The following is a 20402-nucleotide window of genomic DNA, read 5'->3' as shown; positions in this document are numbered from 1 at the left end:
GTGGGGAGACAGACAGTACCATAAAAGACTTGCATGTAAAGGAAAAAAAAACAAGCGAAAACCAAAATTTTGCTGCTCGGATAAACCGATTTCAAGTATTTTTTATTATATTTTATTTTTTTTATTGCAAGTGCTGTACAAAGTTGAGAGTGTGCAAAAATACATACATGTAGAATGTTTAATAGTTGTCCACTTAACAGAGAGAAACTAAATGGTAAATTATAACAAATCAGCAAAAAAAAAAAAAATCAATTGACAGCCATTATAATAAATAATAATAATAAATATAAATTAAATTAAGCTTTCCCACTCACCATAACCCTACTGTACACAATTGACTTCACTTATAGAATTGCAGTATCTTTTCCACCCTGTATTTGAAACTCAAGTCAGAGTACTTCAAAAAATACTAAAAAGTTGTTTAGCTCAAAATTTAACACACATTTATGCACAGGAATGGGACTCAGACTCACACAGCAGTGTCACCCATTCCAGGTTTTACTACCAGCTTGATCAGCCCCCCAGTGTGTCTAGCTAACAAGCTCAGGTGTGTTATTAAACTCCTAGTGAAACCAGGACTGGATCACACTGCTGTGCAGCGGGAGTCTGAATCCCATCCCTGTGAACGGGTATAGCACTGTTGGTAATTATTGAAACACTTAATCTAAACCTTACTTAGCTTTCATGAAGAAAATTTACAGAGCCAGTTGAGTCCAGTCGCTACGTTAATATCATGAGACTGAATTGAATGATCATCTTGCAAAAGACTTGATACTTGTTTTTAGAAGTGTTTCCATAATTTCCGCCAGTGCTGTGTCCGTTACAAAATTAATAAATTCAATTAAAGTCTTTACAGAGTGCAATATTTCACAAAAATGGCAGAGGGAGGCAGGCATAAATATGAAAAAACAAGACAGTTCTAATCTTATGTATTTAGTATATTGATATTTTCTGCATAATCCAATTACTCTCAAATCTACCTCCCTCCGTTTTGAAATTAACAATCCATGATTTAAATGAAAAAAAAAAAAAAAAAAAAAAACAGTATATTTTTCTCTTCACCTAATTTAAATCCTATCACAACAGGGCTGGGAATCAGACTCCCGCTGCACAGCAGTGTGATCCATTCCTGGTTTCAATAGGAGTTTAATAATAAGACACACCCGAGCTTGTTAGCTAGACACACTGGGGGCTGATCAAGCTGGGAGTAAAGCCTGGAATGGATCACACTGCTGTGCAATAGGAGTCTGATTACCAGCCCTGACTTCTCCTCTCAAACCTTCCCATAACTGATTAGTTCTTCCTCAAGGAACAGCAATGTTGAATTCCCATTCCTTTTTTTCAGGTGTTAAGAAGAGATGGCTGGACAACACGCTGCTCCTGATCGCCTGGGGGGGGGGGGGGGGAAATGTAATTAAATGTTTTTTTTTTTGGTAAAACAAAAAGGATCCTGATCATAGCATCCTAGACGCAAGATCAGAAGAGAATTCCCCGAATGAGAGGAGGCCGTCCAGCCCATCAGCGTTCGTCCTGTTCCTAAAAGCAGCTCACTGATCTCAGAACTTCAAGTCGGGGTCTTACAGGACCCCAGTGATTCAGCATCGACATCGTGGCTAGGTAACTAACCCTTCGTAACCCTCGGCAACCCATTCCACACCCTCTCTCCTTGAAACGTGATGCTTTCGTTACAAGCTATATTATATCGTAAACAGAGGTATGCATAGCGATACCAGAACAAAAAGGCACAACTGGTCTCGTAATTCAAGGGGTTACAGGGATGCAACTTCACCTCCTCTACGCTCCCCTGCCTCCAGAGCCCGCTCCTTCTCTACCCTCGCCCCCGCAGAGGTGGAATGACCTTCCTACAGATGTCAGGACTGCCCAGTCCCTGACCACCTTCCGGCGCCTCCTCAAGACTCACCTCTTCAGACAGCACCTGTAGAACTCCTAATTTTCCCTCTGGACACTTTATCACTCTTCCTTAAATGCTCTTTACTTGCTCTTATCTGCCCCCTATTTTACTGCATTTAATCCTGTACTTCAGAGTACTGTAATCTGCCAAGTGTTATTTAATCTGTAGTATTTTGTATTTAATTATATCCTGATGTAACTATCACTGACACTTATCTGCTCCGTTATTGAATCGTATTTTGTCATATACTTGTACTTGCTAGAACTGAAGTCATTGTAATTTATCTTGCTCTTAATTAATACTTGTACTGTGATTCTTGAAATGTGTTTTTTGTTTATGACTGCAAATCGCCCTGGATAAGGGTGTCTGCTAAGAAATAAATAATAATAATAATAATAATAATAATAATAATAATAATAATAATAATAATAATAATAATAGAAATTAGACTCCTATCGCGTAGCAGTTTCACTCATCAGCCACTAGGTGGCGATGCATTGGCGTTTAACCCAGAAAACAGACCCACTAAGTGAAAGTAGTGAGTGTGGACAGACAGACACACACACTTACTCCATGTTGTCTTCAAGCTGGTGGACAGTCTGCTTGTCCAGGTAGCGGCAGAACAGAGACAGCAGATTGGACGGCAGCAGGAGGGGCTCGACCAATGAGGAGCGAGACATCTGGGAGAGTTGCTTAGCAACTAGGAACACTATGTCGGTCCTGAGAGAATAAAGGAGTCGATAGAGAAAACACACCCTCTTCCTGATAAGACTGCCCGTTGCACAGCAGTGTGATCCATCCCTTGGTTTCGCTAGGAGTTTAATAATCAGACACACCTGAGCTTGTTAGCTAGACACACTGGAGGCTGATCAAGCTGGTAGCAAAACCTGGAATGGATCACACTGCTGTGGAACAGGAGTCTTAGTTCTAATTACATACTGCTTTGCAGTTCTCCGTATAAAACTGACTAAGTGACACATTTTAAAATCTAACATGAAATACTGTACTACAGCTTACATAACATGATCTAAACTGCTTTCATATCTTTTTTTTTTTTTAATTAGTCTCAAACCCAAAATTCAAGGGTGCTGCTAAACTTGTTGCCACAGCTGTACATAAACTACATTCGTGTGCATTATTTTTCAATCCCAATCCTTTTTAAAAATCAATTGTATTTATTTTGCATGCAAAAAAAAAAAAGTATCCAAGCGCTTTTAGACAAGGCAAAGAAATTTACATTTTTTGTATAAAAGATGATCCCAAGGAGAATCACAAACACAAAACTGCCACCAATTAGACCATTCAGCTAAACAAACTGTCTAATAAAATATATGCTGAAAACAGCCACAAAAAAATCATTGTTTTAATTATATAAAAATAAATTAAAGTAACAATGAAAAGGCATTTAAAAACAACATGTAATAATTTGAATTAAAGAAAAAAAGAAGAATGCAGCTCATGGTAAAATGGTTTAGATGTTAAAATGCTCCGGCTTACCAGCTCTCAAAGTCTCCGATACTGGGCTCCATTGGGGTCTCTGAAGACAGCAGTCTCTCCCCCTGACTCAGCAGGGCGTACAGGAACGAGATCCCAAACTGAAAAAGCAACAAGAACCACACAGCGAAGCCCGGGCAATCAGAAATGAGGCTCTCAACAAGACACAGAAACAGGGCTGGGACTCCCATTGCACAGCGGTGTGATCCAGTCCTGGTTTCGCTAGGAGTTTAATAATCAGACACACCTGAGCTTGTTAGCTAGACACACTGGGGGCTGATCAAGCTGGTAGTAAAACCTGGAATGGGTGACGCTGCTGTGCAATAGGAGTCTGATTTGTAGCCCTGCAATAATAATGCTGGTTATCACAGGGATAGGAACAGACACCAAGATAAAGGGATTATATTGTAGTGTCAAACTGAAGAGGATCGTGGGGCTCTGTCTGTCTGCAGTTTTTATCAACCTAAGTCTTTCAGAAACTACTTTCTACTCTGTATATCGCTTTCACACAGATAGATAAAACAGCAGACCTTGTTCTGGCAGGCCAGACACAGCCGTGTGTCTTTCGAGTCAGGCAGCGCAGCAGTAAACCCCCGAAGGACCCGAATCAGCTGAGTGAAGGAGAGTCCACCAATCACAACGCAGAGAGGCGGGTACAGCACCGGGAGGGACTGCAAGAAAAGAACCAAAAAATATTTACACTGAAAAAAATAAAATAAAAAAATTGAGACAGAGAGAGAGAGCGAGACAGCGAGACAGCAAGAGAGAGAGAGAGAGACAGCGAGAGAGAGAGCGAGAGAGAGAGAGACAGAGAGAGAGAGAGCGAGAGAGAGAGCGAGACAGCGAGAGAGAGAGCGAGAGAGAGAGAGAGCGAACTAGTATATGGGTCAGAATATTACCACACAATAATAATTTCTCAAATTAGTTGAGTGATACCAGGATATATTTTTTCCAGTTTGTTGCCATGGTAAAGTTTAAAAAAGGCAAGATTATATATATATATTACATTTATACATACATTATTATTACACACATTATATATTACACATATATATATATTATTATTATTTGTTTATTTAGCAGACGCCTTTATCCAAGGCGACTTACAGAGACTAGGGTGTGTGAACTATGCATCAGCTGCAGAGTCACTTACAACTACGTCTCACCCGAAAGACGGAGCACAAGGAGGTGAAGTGACTTGCTCAGGGTCACACAATGAGTCAGTGGCTGAGGTGGGATTTGAACCGGGGACCTCCTGGTTACAAGCCCTTTTCTTTAATCAATGGACTACACAGCCTCATTTTATATGTGTAATATATATATATATATATATATAAATTATTATTTTCTTAGCAGACGCCCTTATCCAGGGCGACTTACAATTGTTCCAAGATATCTCTTTTTTTTTTTTTACATACAATTCCCCATTTATACAGTTGGGTTTTTACTGGAGCAATCTAGGTAAAGTACCTTGCTCAAGGGTACAGCAGCAGTGTCCCCCCACCTGGGATTGAACCCACGACCCTCCAGTTAAGAGTCCAGAGCCCTAACCACTACTCCACACTGCTGCCTTGTGTTGAGTAGTGGTTAGTGGTTAGATATATATAAAATGTATAAAATTTATAAAATTATAAAATATATAAAATCGCAGCTTTACACGGAAATTGCCACAGAGCTCATATGGCCGGTCCGAGAGGCAGGCAGGCAGGTACCTCGTCTGGGCTGGTGTCCCTGGTCATGAGCAGAGGAAGCTCATTTGACACGGCGGTGAGAATCTCCAACGCAGCGTCGTGGGACAGGAAGGGGAGGAGTCTGGCCACCAGACGCTTGCCTTTGGGCACCAACAGGAAGGGCAGGAAGTTGCCTGTCAATTTGCTGAGAGGAGGAAAGAAGTAGTCAGCCAATCAAAACGGAGAGAGAGAGAGAGAGAGAGAAAGAAAGAAACAGAGAAAGAAAGAGAGAAAGGAGAGAAAAGAGATACAGAGATAAAGAAAGAAAGAAAAAGAAAGAAAGAAAGAAAGAAAGAAAGAAAGAAAGAAAGAGAGAGACACACACACACACACACACAAACTCCCTACGTCACTACCCCATACACTTCTGATAGAATGATGAACACACAGACCTGTACAGCTGTGGCCAAAAGTTTTGCATCACCTAGATTTTAAGATTGAGACAATAAAAAATAAACTATATGAACATAAAACTTCTTTTCTACCAGAAGAAAGCCATAATAGTACAGAGAGTGTCTGGTTAGATTTCGAAATGTCAGATTTTTCATTAAGTATATGGAAAAACTACAAAGCGGTGTGTAGACTCCTATTGCACAGCAGTGTGATCCATTCCAGGTTTTACTACCAGCTTGATCAGCCCCCAGTGTGTCTAGCTAACAAGCTCAGGTGTGTTATTAAACTCCTAGTGAAATCAGGACTGGATCACGCTGCTGTGCAGCGGGAGTCTTATTCTACAAAGCGTTGTGTGTGATTCGGTACGTCATCCCCAGGGGGGATGGGGGTGGTGATGGGAGCCGCTGGTTTCGCTGGTTTCACTGGTTTCGCTCACTCTGTGTCGAGCTGCCCCTCCTTCAGCATGCGGAACAGCAGGTGCACTTTGCGTTGCCGCTGGTCCTTGAAGCGAGAACGATTCTCCTCGGGGAACACAGACTGCTTCCTGTCAGCCTCCTCCACATCCAGCAAGATCATGTACATCTGAGGGGAGAGCAGGGAGGAGGGGAGGGAGAGAACAGGGAGGGAGAGGGGAGAGCAGGGAGGGAGGGAGAGAGGGAGGGAGAGCAAGAGGAGAGGAGAGAGGGAGAGAGAGAGAGAGAGGGAGAGAGGGAGGAGAAGAGGAGGGAGAGCAGGGAGGGAGAGGGGAGAAAGGGATGGAGAACAGGGAGGGGAGAGGGGAAGGGAGAGCAGGGACAGGGAGGGAGGGAGGGAGAGAGGAGAGTGGAGAGGGATGGAGAGAGGGGAGAGAGCAGAGGGAGGGAGAGCGGAGAGAGGGAGGGAGAGCGGAGAGAGGGAGGGAGAGCGGAGAGAGGGAGGGAGAGCGGAGAGAGGGAGGGAGAGCGGAGAGAGGGAGGGAGAGCGGAAGAGTGAATATGAGAGAGAGAGAGAGAATATTAATGGTGGAATATAAACACTTGTGTAGGTCAAGAAACCTTACAAAAAAGAGGAAAAAAGAAAGAAAGGAGAAACCCTTGCATAAATGAGAATCAGAAATAAACAGAAAGAATATATATTACAGAAGATACACTGTGAAAGCTAGAATAATGAAGATAGGTGAGATATACCAAGAGCCCTTACATAATGGAAGAAATATCACAGTAGAAGGACAGACACTTACTTTTTCAATGGTGTTCAGGATAGCTAATTTTTGGTGACCCAAATCCTTGTTCTCCTAAAAAGGTGAGAGGGGAACACTGTATAAAGAGACCTGTTTCTCTACCGAACACTGACTACAAAGTGTTATTTTCATTTTATTTCAGGTCAGACTTTAGAATTGTTTATTATTCGATTTATTTTACCTCGTCTGGCGAGTGTGCGTGGACGGCGTCGATGGCTCTACGAGGAGAGAAACACGTCGACACTGCAACCTGACCCAGCGAGCCCTCGATGTGCACCACTGAGAGGGAGACAGACAGACAGAGAGGAGAGGAGAGGAGAGAGAGAGAGGAGAGGGAGAGCGCAAGAGAAAGACAAGATAGACAGAGATACAGAGAGAGAGAGACACAGAGACAGAGACAGAGAGAGGAGAGCGAGAGAGAGGGAGAGGCAGAGAGACGACAGAGAGAGAGAGAGTGCAAGAGAGAGACAAGATGACAGAGAGAGATAGAGAGAGACACACACACACACAGAGACAGAGAGACAGAGCGAGAGAGAGGAGAGCAAGAGAGGAGAGGGGGAGGCAGAGAGACGACAGAGAGAGACAAGATGACAGAGAGATACAGAGAGAGAGAGAGACACACACAGAGACAGAGAGACAAAGCGAGAGAGAGGAGAGCGAGAGAGAGAGGGACACAGACAGACAGACAGAGAGAAGAGACAAGAGACAAGAGACAGAAAGAGACAGACAGAGAGAAGAGACAAGAAAGAAAGAGACACACACACAGACAGACAGAGAAGTGGACAAGAGGGAAATAAGGAAATAGAGAAAACAGACGATGCAAAGAAAAAACAGAAATTGAGGCAGATGGAAAAAAGAAAAGGATAAAAGGCCTCTTAATTAGAATCAGGGTTTAACTGAAATCAAGATCCCACCACACACTGTCCCTCAGGACAGTACACACCCCTCCTGCCCCCCCCCCCCTGACCTGACTCGTATGTCTCTGCTTTCTGCACGTAGGGGGTGATGAGTTTGGGGGGCTCCCTCTTCGTCCGGTCCCCCAACATCTCCTCCTCCGCCAGCTTTCGCTCCAGCTTATGGTAGTATGCCTTGGGAGGAGAGGAAGAATAAAATAAAAAAATAAAAAAATCCACTGGGTCAGATATTTATTTCTTAGCAGACGCCCTTATCCAGGGCGACTTACAATTGTTACAAGATATCACATTATTTTTACATACAATTCCCCATTTATACAGTTGGGTTTTTACTGGAGCAATCTAGGTAAAGTACCTTGCTCAAGGGTACAGCAGCAGTGTCCCCCCCACCTGGGATTGAACCCACGACCCTCCGGTCAAGAGTCCAGAGCCCTGACCACTACTCCACACTGCTGCCCATTATACATATACATTCATATTGTGAATACAAAACCCCAGACCAACTGTCAGTACATCTATGGTCACACACACACATAATAATAATAATAATAATAATAATAATAATAATAATAATAATAATAATAATATTATCTCAAACCGCAGTGCAATAGGAGTCTTATTCCCATCCCTGCAATAATAATGCTGGTTATCACAGGGATTGGAAATAAGACTCTCGCTGCACAGCAGTGTGATCCGTTCCTGGTTTCACTAGGAGTTTAATAATCAGACACACCTGAGCTTGTTAGCTAGACACACTGGGGGGCTGATCAAGCTGGTAGTAAAACCTGGACTGGATCACACAGCTGTGGAATAGGAGTCTGATTTCCTCTCCCTGTGATGGCAGTGTTTACCTGATAGTAATAATCGTCCAGGTGAGGGTTCTCACTCTGCAGCTGAATCATCTGCAGTCGGATCACCCAGTCCTTCTCCTTCTGGGACATGATGCTGGAGTAGGGGTCCAGGCGGGCGGGCTTCCTCAGGGAGCTGGAAGAGGGGACATTATTCAGCAGCTTTCATTGGACTCTATGAAGCTGAGGGAGTTCATTCTATATAGAGGGTGTGCAATTCAATATGTTAACAAGGGAACATTATTCAGCAGCTTTCATTGGACTCTGTGAAGCTGAGGGAGTTCATTCTAGAGGGTGAGGATGCAGAACTTTTGGCCAGAGCTGTAGACTTCCCAGCAGCCCTACCTCTGTGTTCTCTGCTGTCTCTGGTTGAGAATCCTTCTGTGCTGGGGGTGGAGCTGAGTCACATGACCTGGTAACCTGCAAATCAATAAACACAGTAAGTTATTAACGCTGGGGGGGGGGAAGCCTGCCTTTGAAAATGCATTGTGGATCACAGACTAACCGCTATGAATTCAGTCCTGATAAAAAGGCACTGGAGCCCCAACGCAAGGCTGCTCCACTTCTCAGTTTTTACCTGCACAGTTTTAACAAGTGATGTCATACCTGAACCGCATCGGATTGGCCGGCGGGCTGAAAAAGGGGGAGGAGCCAGGCGCTGGGGACCGGGGGCCAAAACGCATCTGGAGCATCTTGGGGGTCAGAGGTCGAGTGGGGGTGCTGATATTGGGGGAGGAGGGGTGGAAGGGGGAGAGGAAGCGACTGGGCTGGAACACACAAAGAATACAGGGGAGTCAAAACAGCTCTCAGAAGTACTAACCCTGCTTGGGTCAATAAAGAGTGGCCAAAACTAAAGCTGCTGAAACGGAGTACAAGATTATCGGGACGGATCTCTCCACAGAAATCAGGGACTGACTATCTGGCGAGGGTCTCTGGTGTGGATCGGGGGCTGATTCACCAGTTCAGAGTGAAGAAACAGCTGCTTGGGTTTGTGTGGGTCGCTGCTCTCCGCAGAGTCTTTAAGAAAAGCAAGCGATTGATCAAACTCCAAACAGCTGTTTCTTCACTCGTTTCATCACTTTTAAAAATTGCTTTAATTTATTTTAATACTAAAATGAAAATCATATTAAGCAAGTTTAAAATAAAGTACATTGGAAAAAAACCAAGACCTTTATTAAATAAATAAATAAAACAAAAGTAAAATTGAGTTTTACTGACACCTGCTGGTCAAAAGCTGACACTGCAGCCTGAAAGTGCAAATTCCAATGATGCATATTGAAGACTCGCTTTCTCACCTGCCCAAACCTAGAGGTGAAAGGTCGCATGGGACACAGTGGGGACCGAGGCATCATGGGACTTTGCTGCATCTGAAAGAGAGGGAGGGAGATAAATACAGGGATGGCAAGAGGACTCCCATTGTATAGCACTTCGATCCATTCCTGGTTTCACTAGGAGTTTAATAACAAGACCCAGCCTGAAAACAGTAAATCTTAGAATTTGACTAAAGGAGCGCTGACCATCTTTAAAATCCATTCTCTCACCTCTTATTAGCTTTATTAACATGATCACCTGTCCCTCCCTTTAAAGGAGCGCTGACCATCTTTAAAATCCATTCTCTCACCTCTTATTAGCTTTATTAACATGATCACCGGCCCCTCTCTTTAAAGGAGCGCTGACCATCTTTAAAATCCATTCTCTCACCTCTTATTAGCTTTATTAACATGATCACCGGCCCCTCTCTTTAAAGGAGCGCTGACCATCTTTAAAATCCATTCTCTCACCTCTTATTAGCTTTATTAACATGATCACCGGTCCCTCCCTTTAAAAAGGGATTTCAGACTCACCTGTTGCAGGTATCTTGAACCAAACGGCCTGGGTGTCATGTGACTCGACTGATCGCCGTTCGAAACAGGGGATGCTGGGTAACGGCGTGACATGGGAGACGACAGGAAGTCAAGGGTGGTGGGCAGGATCCTGTGGTCTGCTGACCTGTCAATCACCCTCAAGACAGCATTGTCCTGAATTTAAAAATTATAAATAAATTATTATACTGGACTGTGGCTCCAGCAATGATTCAGACAGTACCCCTGAGTTTCAATAGCCATAGTTTTATATATTATACTGGACTGTGGCTCCAGCAATGATTCAGACAGTCCCCCTGAGTTTCAATAGCCATAGTTTTATATATTATACTGGACTGTGGCTCCAGCAATGATTCAGACAGTCCCCCTGAGTTTCAATAGCCATAGTTTTATATATTATACTGGACTGTGGCTCCAGCAATGATTCAGACAGTCCCCCTGAGTTTCAATAGCCATAGTTTTATATGTTATACTGGACTGTGGCTCCAGCAATGATTCAGACAGCCCCCCCCTGAGTTTCAATAGCCATAGTTTTATATATTATACTGGACTGTGGCTCCAGCAATGATTCAGACAGCCCCCCTGAGTTTCAATAGCCATAGTTTTATATATTATACTGGACTGTGGCTCCAGTAATGATTCAGACAGTCCCCCTGAGTTTCAATAGCCATAGTTTTATATATTATACTGGACTGTGACTCCAGCAATGATTCAGACAGCCCCCCTTGAGTTTCAATAGCCATAGTTTTATATATTATACTGGACTGTGGCTCCAGTAATGATTCAGACAGCCCCCCCTGAGTTTCAATAGCCATAGTTTTATATATTATACTGGACTCTGGCTCCAGCAACAATTCACACAGCGCCCCCCTGAGTTTCAATATGGTGTTACAATTTGATCTGTCAACCGCCCCACCACTCTCTTTTGAGTTTCTCACCTCCAGTACGGGACAGGGGGTTTGATTTCGGTTGCTGAAGTGGGGCGGGATCCAGAGTCCAGAATCGGTGACCGTCTACAGAGAGGAAAAACAAATATTTATTTATTTATTTGGCAGACTCCTTTATCCCAGGCGACTCACACAGGCGTCACAGGGCAGCACAGGGTTACAATGCAAGCTTCATCTTTAAACACAGTGGAGTTTACAGCAAGGGCTAAATCACAATACTGCTAGAATACAATATGAGAACTCTGGATTAAGACAATTTGACTGATTCCCATCCCTATAATAATAATAATAATAATAATAATAATAATAATAATAATAAATGCTGGTTATCACAGGGATGGGAATCAGACTCCCGCTGCACAGCAGTGTGATCCAGTCCTGGTTTCACTAGGAGTTTAATAAATCAGACACACCTGAGCTTGTTAGCTAGACACACTGGGGGCTGATCAAGCTGGTAGTAAAACCTGGAATGGGTGACGCTGCTGTGCAACAGGAGTCTGATTCCCATCCCTGCTGTCACTCACCTGATCATTCTCAATATCCATATCATCCCAAATCGAGCTAATCCCACTGTCCACTATAGCGCTGTCCAAACTCTGCAGACGGGGACAAAATGGACACAACAAAGCCCCGTGAGAGGACATTTAGCAGTCAGGGGTTTTAGTATTTCAGTTTTACCTGCACAGTTTCAAGCTAGCACTGCAAGAGTCACAAAAGCACGAGAAGAAACAGATACTACTGTCTGAATCATTGCTGGAGCCAAAGTCCAGTATAATATATAAAACTATGGCTATTGAAACTCAGGGGGTACTGTCTGAATCATTGCAGCAGCCACAGTCCAGTATAATATATAAAACTATGGCTATTGAAACTCAGGGGGGGCTGTCTGAATCATTGCTGGAGCCACAGTCCAGTATAATATATAAAACTATGGCTATTGAAACTCAGGGGGTACTGTCTGAATCATTGCAGGAGCCACAGTCCAGTATAATATATAAAACTATGGCTATTGAAACTCAGGGGGGCTGTCTGAATCATTGCTGGAGCCACAGTCCAGTATAATATATAAAACTATGGCTATTGAAACTCAGGTGGGACTGTCTGAATCATTGCTGGAGCCACAGCCCAGTATAATATATAAAACTATGGCTATTGAAACTCAGGGGGACTGTCTGAATCATTGCTGGAGCCACAGTCCAGTATAATATATAAAACTATGGCTATTGAAACTCAGGGGGGCTGTCTGAATCATTGCTGGAGCCACAGTCCAGTATAATATATAAAACTATGGCTATTGAAACTCAGGGGGTACTGTCTGAATCATTGCAGGAGCCACAGTCCAGTATAATATATAAAACTATGGCTATTGAAACTCAGGGGGGCTGTCTGAATCATTGCTGGAGCCACAGTCCAGTATAATATATAAAACTATGGCTATTGAAACTCAGGTGGGACTGTCTGAATCATTGCTGGAGCCACAGCCCAGTATAATATATAAAACTATGGCTATTGAAACTCAGGGGGACTGTCTGAATCATTGCTGGAGCCACAGTCCAGTATAATATATAAAACTATGGCTATTGAAACTCAGGGGGACTGTCTGAATCATTGCTGGAGCCACAGTCCAGTATAATATATAAAACTATGGCTATTGAAACTCAGGGGGACTGTCTGAATCATTGCTGGAGCCACAGTCCAGTATAATATATAAAACTATGGCTATTGAAACTCAGGGGGGACTGTCTGAATCATTGCTGGAGCCACAGTCCAGTATAATATATAAAACTATGGCTATTGAAACTCAGGGGGACTGTCTGAATCATTGCTGGAGCCACAGTCCAGTATAATATATAAAACTATGGCTATTGAAACTCAGGGGGACTGTCTGAATCATAGTTGGTGCCACTGTATAATAATTAAGGATACTGAAAGGCATTTTAATTTCACCTCTAAAGTCGGTCGGCCTTCAATGGTCCGAATGACAGCTGGATCCTGGAATTCCACTCTTTTCCCAAATTCCCGTCTCCTGGCTCCTCTGTAATCCTTGTGGCCTGCTGTGAAGAGTGAAGCCTGGGGCTTGAGCGAGATGGTGGACCCAGGTTCGGGTGTTTGAGGCTGCGGAGGCTCGGTCACTGCGGTCTCAGGCTCGGCCGGGGCCTGTGGTTCTTCTGGCTTCGGTTCAGTTGGGGTCTCCTCTTTTTGAGGGGGGGAGCTGGGGGGCTGCGTTTTTGAATTTTTGGTGAATTCTCCGCAGAAGAGAAATAAATCTGTGGGGTCTTCCTCATCTCCCACTGATTCAATATCTGTGAGAGAGAGAAAGAAAGAGATTAGTGCTAAATGTGCTAAATTAACGACAGGAGGTCTAGTAATAATGTTACTTAAGCTAATAAGAGGTGAGAATGGATTTTAAAGATGGTCAGCGCTCCTTTAAAGGGAGGGGCAGGTGATCATGTTAATAAAGCTAATAAGAGGTGAGAATGGATTTTAAAGATGGTCAGCGCTCCTTTAAAGGGAGGGGCCGGTGATCATGTTAATAAAGCTAATAAGAGGTGAGAATGGATTTTAAAGATGGTCAGCGCTCCTTTAAAGGGAGGGGCCGGTGATCATGTTAATAAAGCTAATAAGAGGTGAGAATGGATTTTAAAGATGGTCAGCGCTCCTTTAAAGGGAGGGGCCGGTGATCATGTTAATAAAGCTAATAAGAGGTGAGAGAATGGATTTTAAAGATGGTCAGCGCTCCTTTAAAGGGAGGGGCCAGTGATCCTGTTAATAAAGCTAATAAGAGGTGAGAATGGATTTTAAAGATGGTCAGCGCTCCTTTAAAGGGAGGGGCCGGTGATCATGTTAATAAAGCTAATAAGAGGGGAGAGAATGGATCTTTAAGGCAGGTTTTTCCTCGGCTCCTCACCCAGTCCGAAGGTCTCCTCGTTGTACAGATCGATCTCCTCGTCTTCCTCGGCCATCTCCTGGAGCAGAGGGGAGTCGTCATCTTCATCATTCACCCCCCAGACACTGCCCTGCCCGGCCAGCAGGGAGGGCTGCTCACCCTCCTAACAGAAACAGAGACATAGGAATCTGACATTGTCTGTCTGTCTGCAGCTTCAATGAAACTAAACTCTGGAAGAATGTGGTAAACTAATTAGCTAACAGACACCAATTTTCTCAAATCACACAGTGTCTGGAATATGCAGCCAAACGGTAAACTTGAAAAGAAAGTGCATTTTGTTAGAATGCTCCCAGAGTTTGGAACGGCATGCATAAAAATCTATTTTACCTGCTTATGTTTGCAATTTTTTGTTTTATCTGTCATTCTGATTAAATTCCTGTTTTCTTCTACTGTTTATTTTTATTATTATTATTATTATTATTAATGTGGTGATCTGATTCAAACATTCAGAATCCTAAAAGGTATTGACAATGTCGACCCAGTGGACTTTTTCAACCTGAAAAAAAGAAACAAGGACCAGGGGTCACAAATGGAGAATAAGATAAAGGGGCATTCAGAACAGAAAATAGGAGGCACTTTTTTTACACAGAGAATTGAGGGTCTGGAACCAACTCCCCAGTAATGTTGTTGAAGCCGACACCCTGGGATCCTTCAAGAAGCTGCTTGATGAGATTCTGGGATCAATAAGCTACTAACAACCAAACGAGCAAGATGGGCCGAATGGGGCCTTCTCTCGTTTGGAAACTTTATATTCTTCATTATTATCATTAGTATTATCATTAGTATTATCATTATCATTATTATTATTATTATTATTATTAGTTTTGACTGTTTCTTGATACTGCAGACTTCTTTCATGTTTTAAGCAATTTGAGATACTGTGGTACAAAAGGCGCTATAGAAATAAACTAAATTGAAAATTAATTTAAATATAAAAGTTAGTGTCCAGATCTGGGTTAGGGTGCTAAAATGAAATAATTTACATACTTCTAGTAACAATAATAATTACAAGAGTGCCTGGAATCATCCGAATCACCTACCTGCACAGCGACAGCATGACGAAGAAAGAGAAACGATGACAGTGTAAAAAGATAAATAAAACATACCATCGCGAAATCTCAAGCAGTTAAAAATATAAGATTGATACTGTTTTTACAGTATAAATAATCTAGCAGAATTTATTTATATATATATATATATATATATATATATATATATATATATATATATATATATATATATATATATATAGCAACAAAAAACCAAACTAAATTGTGCTCTTTATTTCTACGCCTTACCGATCACAAACGGCAGAGGGCGCTGTTTGCGCTTTTCCAGAAAGCCCATTCCAGTTTACACAGTAAAGCGTTTTAAAATGTCCACTGGACAATATACCGTCCGATTCCTGTCTCTCTTCTTCCCCCCCCCCCCCAACAAACCACGTTTTTAACCTCCAAACCTGTGTTGCACGACAAACCCACAGAGAAAACAGAGTATTTTGTACTTCACCAGAATTCACATGAGCATCAGCATTGATGTAAAAAACAACCGAGGAAACGACTAGCTAATGACGCCATGGATGCGCGTATGAACCCCCCGTATTAAGAAAAATAAATACATATATAAATTTAAAAAACACTTAACAAATATAAATAATTAGCGCGACGCTTGTCCTTATCTTGACCTGTAAAGCGTAGATCCAGGTTGCATTTACTCTGCGCAAACAGAATCTAAAGTATTGCAGCCTACAATATCACAACACGACAGTGAAGCAACAAACCCTCGACCATTTAAACATCTTTCTGCTCCACCGAAATGCTGACAACACAGACCTATACGGTTTGGTTTGCCAGACCTGAGCGCGAATATAAACTCGTGCATTTGCGGCTGCACACAATTCTTAAGATTATATGATAATGATAGGGTCATTAAAAAAAAAAAAAAATCCATAGTGACGGGTTATCAAATCGTATTTAAATCTGGTTGACGCAATGAAATAAATAATTTTAAAAAAACGCAATTTAAATACAAACACTAATCTCCTACTGACTCCGCGGGGTTTGTCTACTGATAACTAAGGATTATTTGGATACATTTTTATTCAGTTTAATTTCTGAGTTTCTTGTTTTGATTCAAAACTGCTATACAAAACAAATAACCGTAAGCATGTTTTTTCATTCAATATCAGTCGAAGCTGACTCGTTCAACGCTGGGCCGGTATGGTGAGAGAAAAGGAAGCAGAAACCAACACTTACGGGAGGGTCAGACGCGTTATTCATGGTTTAATCTTCACAAAAGGTTTTTTTTTTGTTTGTTTTTGAAGCGCTCGTTTGCTTCGCTTTGCTGTCTGTGTGTTAGGCGCTCGCTCCCGTCTCGCCATTTAACATTCCCGCGGCCCCAGGTGGGGAACCTCACTGCGCCTGCGCGGGAACACCTTGTACGGCAATGGGACAAAACATGGCGGCGGCCTCCTCTGGAATCCAGAACGGCTTCAGTACGGCACGGACCCCCGCCTTTCAGTGTCTGTTCACATTTAACATTTTAATTAGATCGTTCAATCCAGAGACTTGCTTCTATAGTTTTGAGATGCACAAACACATTCACAGATTACCTGTAAAACGCTTTCCAATCACTAACCTGTTACTGTCTATCTGCTTTTTACAAATACTACTAATAATCCCGTATGTGCTGTTTTTTAATTGTATTATTATTATTATTATTATTATTCATATTATTATTATACATATTATTATTATTATTATTATTCATATAGCATCCCATGTGTGCGCTATCAAAAAATGTCATTGCACGTGACCTTTGGCCTCTCCTAAAGTTGAAATGTAAAACTGGCTTATAACTCCTGAGAGTGCAGAAAGGGTCATAGGTCATTCTGCACTATGTGCTAGTGTTTGGTAATGGAACCGGTACTGAAAGCCGTAAAATTGCTGGCAACTCTAGTTATTATTTATTTATTTATTTATTTATTAGCAGACTTACACTTGTTACCAAATATCACATTACAGATAAGAGCAGTTATATGGTACAGTAAAATCAGTAGAAAATAAGATAAATTCAAATAAGGGCAAAATATAGAACACAGTAAATAATTACATTTAAGAGCGAGTTCGACTGAGAGCAGTTTTAATGTAACGTAAGGTTCTCTGACTCCCCGCTTCATTGTATATGTGTGCTGAAGCTACTCGACCATTGCCCAATACAGAGTTAACTGCGTTCCTAAAATGTATTTGTCATTTGTGATCACGACTACAGCCCAACTTCAACCTGTCTCCTGTAGCCAGGGGTACTGCGCTGACCCGGTTCAAGTGGCAGCGTTTACAAGAAGTCACGTGTTGCACAGGAAGCCTGTATCAGGTTTGTTTGGGGGGGATTTTTCATCGCTCAGCCTCGTGTTGAAGTGCAGTTGTTTTCCATGGATAACCTGGTTTGCTTGGGACGGCAAATGGAGGTTTTATTTTGTTGTTCTCTACTGTCTGGAATGATCCGTGCAGCTCGGTTTGGTCAAGGCTGAAATAGTTCTCCTGCACTTTATTAAAACAACAGAAATAGTTTTTTTTTTCTGTACCTTGCATGGGCTTCACGTTTTTATCGAGAGATACATTATTCAAGCATATTACAAAGCCGGATTTGTTGCTGTCCCAACTCTCAGTGAAGGTTGAGCTGTATTTAAAATCCTGTGATACAGCCGGGTATGGGGAAAAGGTTTACGTTTGTAATTAGCTACTGATTCATTTCACTAAAAGTCAACGAAAACATCCTGGTCAGCTCTTAATGTAATATTCACGGTGTATAAAAATGATTTCGATATTATCATGTTAGTTTGATATGTACATTTCTATCAGTGCATAAGAAGCGTGTGGAAAAGTTTTTTTTGCTTCACAATAAAGTTTTCAAATGACTTTCAAAAGCACCTGTTTAGTTTGATTGTTAAAAAGACGTTTTTCAACCTGCAGCTTAATTTATTGGAAGCGTACCCAAACTGGAACGGCAGCATCGGTTTGTTGCTTTAATTAGGTCGTGTGATTGATTAGCCTTCATATCTCACATGTTGTTTTGCTTCACCACAATTTATTCTTAGGGATTCAAGTCATTTTTTTTAATGCAAACAAAGACCGTTCTGCCTTAGATTTCCTCCCACATTTTCACAGCATTGAATGTTGATATGGACAGTATGTGCAAGCGTGGGTCGACACGTTAAAAGGAGGTTAGTTATCGTTCATTATGTGAAACATAAACCTTTAAAAATAGCAGTAATAGCTTATCGTGTTAGTGATTTATTATAAAGTGTATATCGTCCCTTGTTGCTGAAATCACGGTGCAATGATACCGTTGCTAGCATTGATTGCATTAACAGTATCAGCAGCAGTACCCTTACATAGACTATCTTAACTAATGTAAATAAGAACAATTCATTCAAATCAGAACACGGTGTACGTTTTGCAAAGTACAGATTTATTTTACCCCGTTCTGAACAACGATAAAACCATTGAACACGTGATCTGCACCCCAGCAAATACTGCACAGCGATAGGTCTATACCAGCCTTCTTTCACTGTTATCACCGATTTCGCGATTTCTGTGACCATTGATCAATGTGAATGTGACAACACTACTATCTTCTGCTTTAATAAATATGATGTTTAATCGTGAAAATGTTGACGTGCCCTAAAAAATTAAAGCCCAAACAATTAACAAAACCTGTCGTGTTGGTATTTGCAATGAGATCCACTGAATTCCAATCTACACCTTGTTTTTATAGGTAAAGAAACCGAGGGCGGGGAAACACAGTTCCATTATTTAGCTGTCATATATTGTTCACACAAAGAAAAAAAAAAGAAAGAACAATCTAAGTAAAGAGCCTTCTGTTTGCAATGCCCCCAAACCTATACATGCAATTTATGACTATGTAAAGCATTAGAAGCGTGTTGCTTTAGCACGGCAGTAATAACATCAATTCCTCTCCAATTGTATAGGGCTGTTTGGCTTTTGCAATAGAGGGAAACTAAAGAATGTTTCTTTGTTTGGTTTGTTTCATCTAGAAATGTATCAAAAAAACTATTTTTTTCACTTTACCACCACAATCACGACTAAAAGTAAAAGGCGAGCAGTCAAAATAGCAAGGTTTTTTTTTTTTTTGATGATGTTTCTGATAGGGATCCTAATATGACATCGTATTTGTGTTTGAGTCCGTACCATACTTGGATAGCATACAATGAAAACCCGTTTTTATGTTTGTATTGTTCATCGTTACATTGTTAAACTGTTATAAATGCTGTGTGTTTTGATTACTGATAAACACTGAATGAAGTATATTTAATTTAATGAGCTGTACTCCAGTCATCCTTTAACCTTGACAGCATGCTCGATTATTTAAAAACATCAAACAAATTAAAAGAATTTGAACACATTTAAAAGTGGTCACGTGTTCACTGTGAAACTGTTTACAAGAAGTCACGTGTTTTACAGGAAGCCTGTATCAGGTTTGTTTGGTGGGGATTTTTCATCGCTCAGCCTCGTATTGAAGTGCAGTTGTTTTCCTTAGATAAACTGGTTTGCTTGGGACGGCAAATGGAGGTTTTATTTTGTTTGCATTTTGTTGTTGCTGTTCTGTATTGTTTGGAATGATCAGAGCAGCTCGGTTTGCAGTTTATTAAAACAGCTAAGTGTTTGTTAGTCAATTTGTTTTTCTATGCGTCTCTCCTTATATCCCAGATTTATATTGGACCCCGACACCCGCGATATATGCAGTGGGTGGTGTATTTTGTTCAGTATGCCGTATAAAAACAATTCTTAGAATCTAAAGTATAACCCCAGTGGATCTATATTGAGGCTCAGAAAGGAACCCCCTTTTCTAGAGTGCATACATTAGGATCCCAAGATGAAATATGAACCCATCATAAGAACATGAGAAAAGTTGCTAGTACACCCCCTACTAACAGGATATGATCGAATAGCACAAGACTTGATGAAACAATGTGAAACCACAAGGAATTTTCCATCTCAATATATAAACATGTTTACCTTTATAGGTGCTTTCAGTTTATCTTGTACATTTGAACACGGTACTGTCTTCTATAGCTTTAAATTGTGATTGCTTTGCATTTGCACTTGTTGTGTTC

The 20402-nt window shown here is 41.6% G+C and overlaps 1 protein-coding gene across 2 annotated transcripts; it reads right to left on the bottom strand.

Annotated features, from left to right (window-relative positions):
* Positions 1-75: 75 nt before the first annotated feature.
* On the bottom strand, positions 76-16657 carry patl2 (PAT1 homolog 2). Of its 2 annotated transcripts, XM_059017024.1 has the most exons (19): positions 16522-16657; positions 14228-14369; positions 13267-13622; positions 11844-11915; positions 11311-11385; positions 10355-10528; positions 9806-9877; positions 9117-9277; positions 8856-8930; positions 8514-8646; positions 7716-7836; positions 6930-7027; positions 6749-6802; positions 5966-6111; positions 5119-5281; positions 3937-4077; positions 3410-3507; positions 2483-2632; positions 76-1388 (listed from the first exon to the last, which is right to left on the bottom strand). In XM_059017024.1, the coding sequence occupies exons 1-19, from the start codon at positions 16543-16545 to the stop codon at positions 1349-1351; spliced, it is 2295 nt and encodes a 764-aa protein (XP_058873007.1). In that variant the 5' UTR covers positions 16546-16657; the 3' UTR covers positions 76-1348. The 2 variants fall into 2 exon arrangements, with proteins under 2 accessions (XP_058873007.1, XP_058873008.1); XM_059017025.1 differs by lacking the exons at positions 11311-11385; positions 11844-11915.
* Between the last annotated feature and the right edge of the window lie 3745 nt (positions 16658-20402).

The sequence above is a fragment of the Acipenser ruthenus genome, chromosome 54, assembly GCF_902713425.1.
Source record: "Acipenser ruthenus chromosome 54, fAciRut3.2 maternal haplotype, whole genome shotgun sequence".
Classification (NCBI taxonomy): Eukaryota; Metazoa; Chordata; class Actinopteri; order Acipenseriformes; family Acipenseridae; genus Acipenser; species Acipenser ruthenus.
This window is presented reverse-complemented; position numbering and strand designations above follow the sequence as displayed.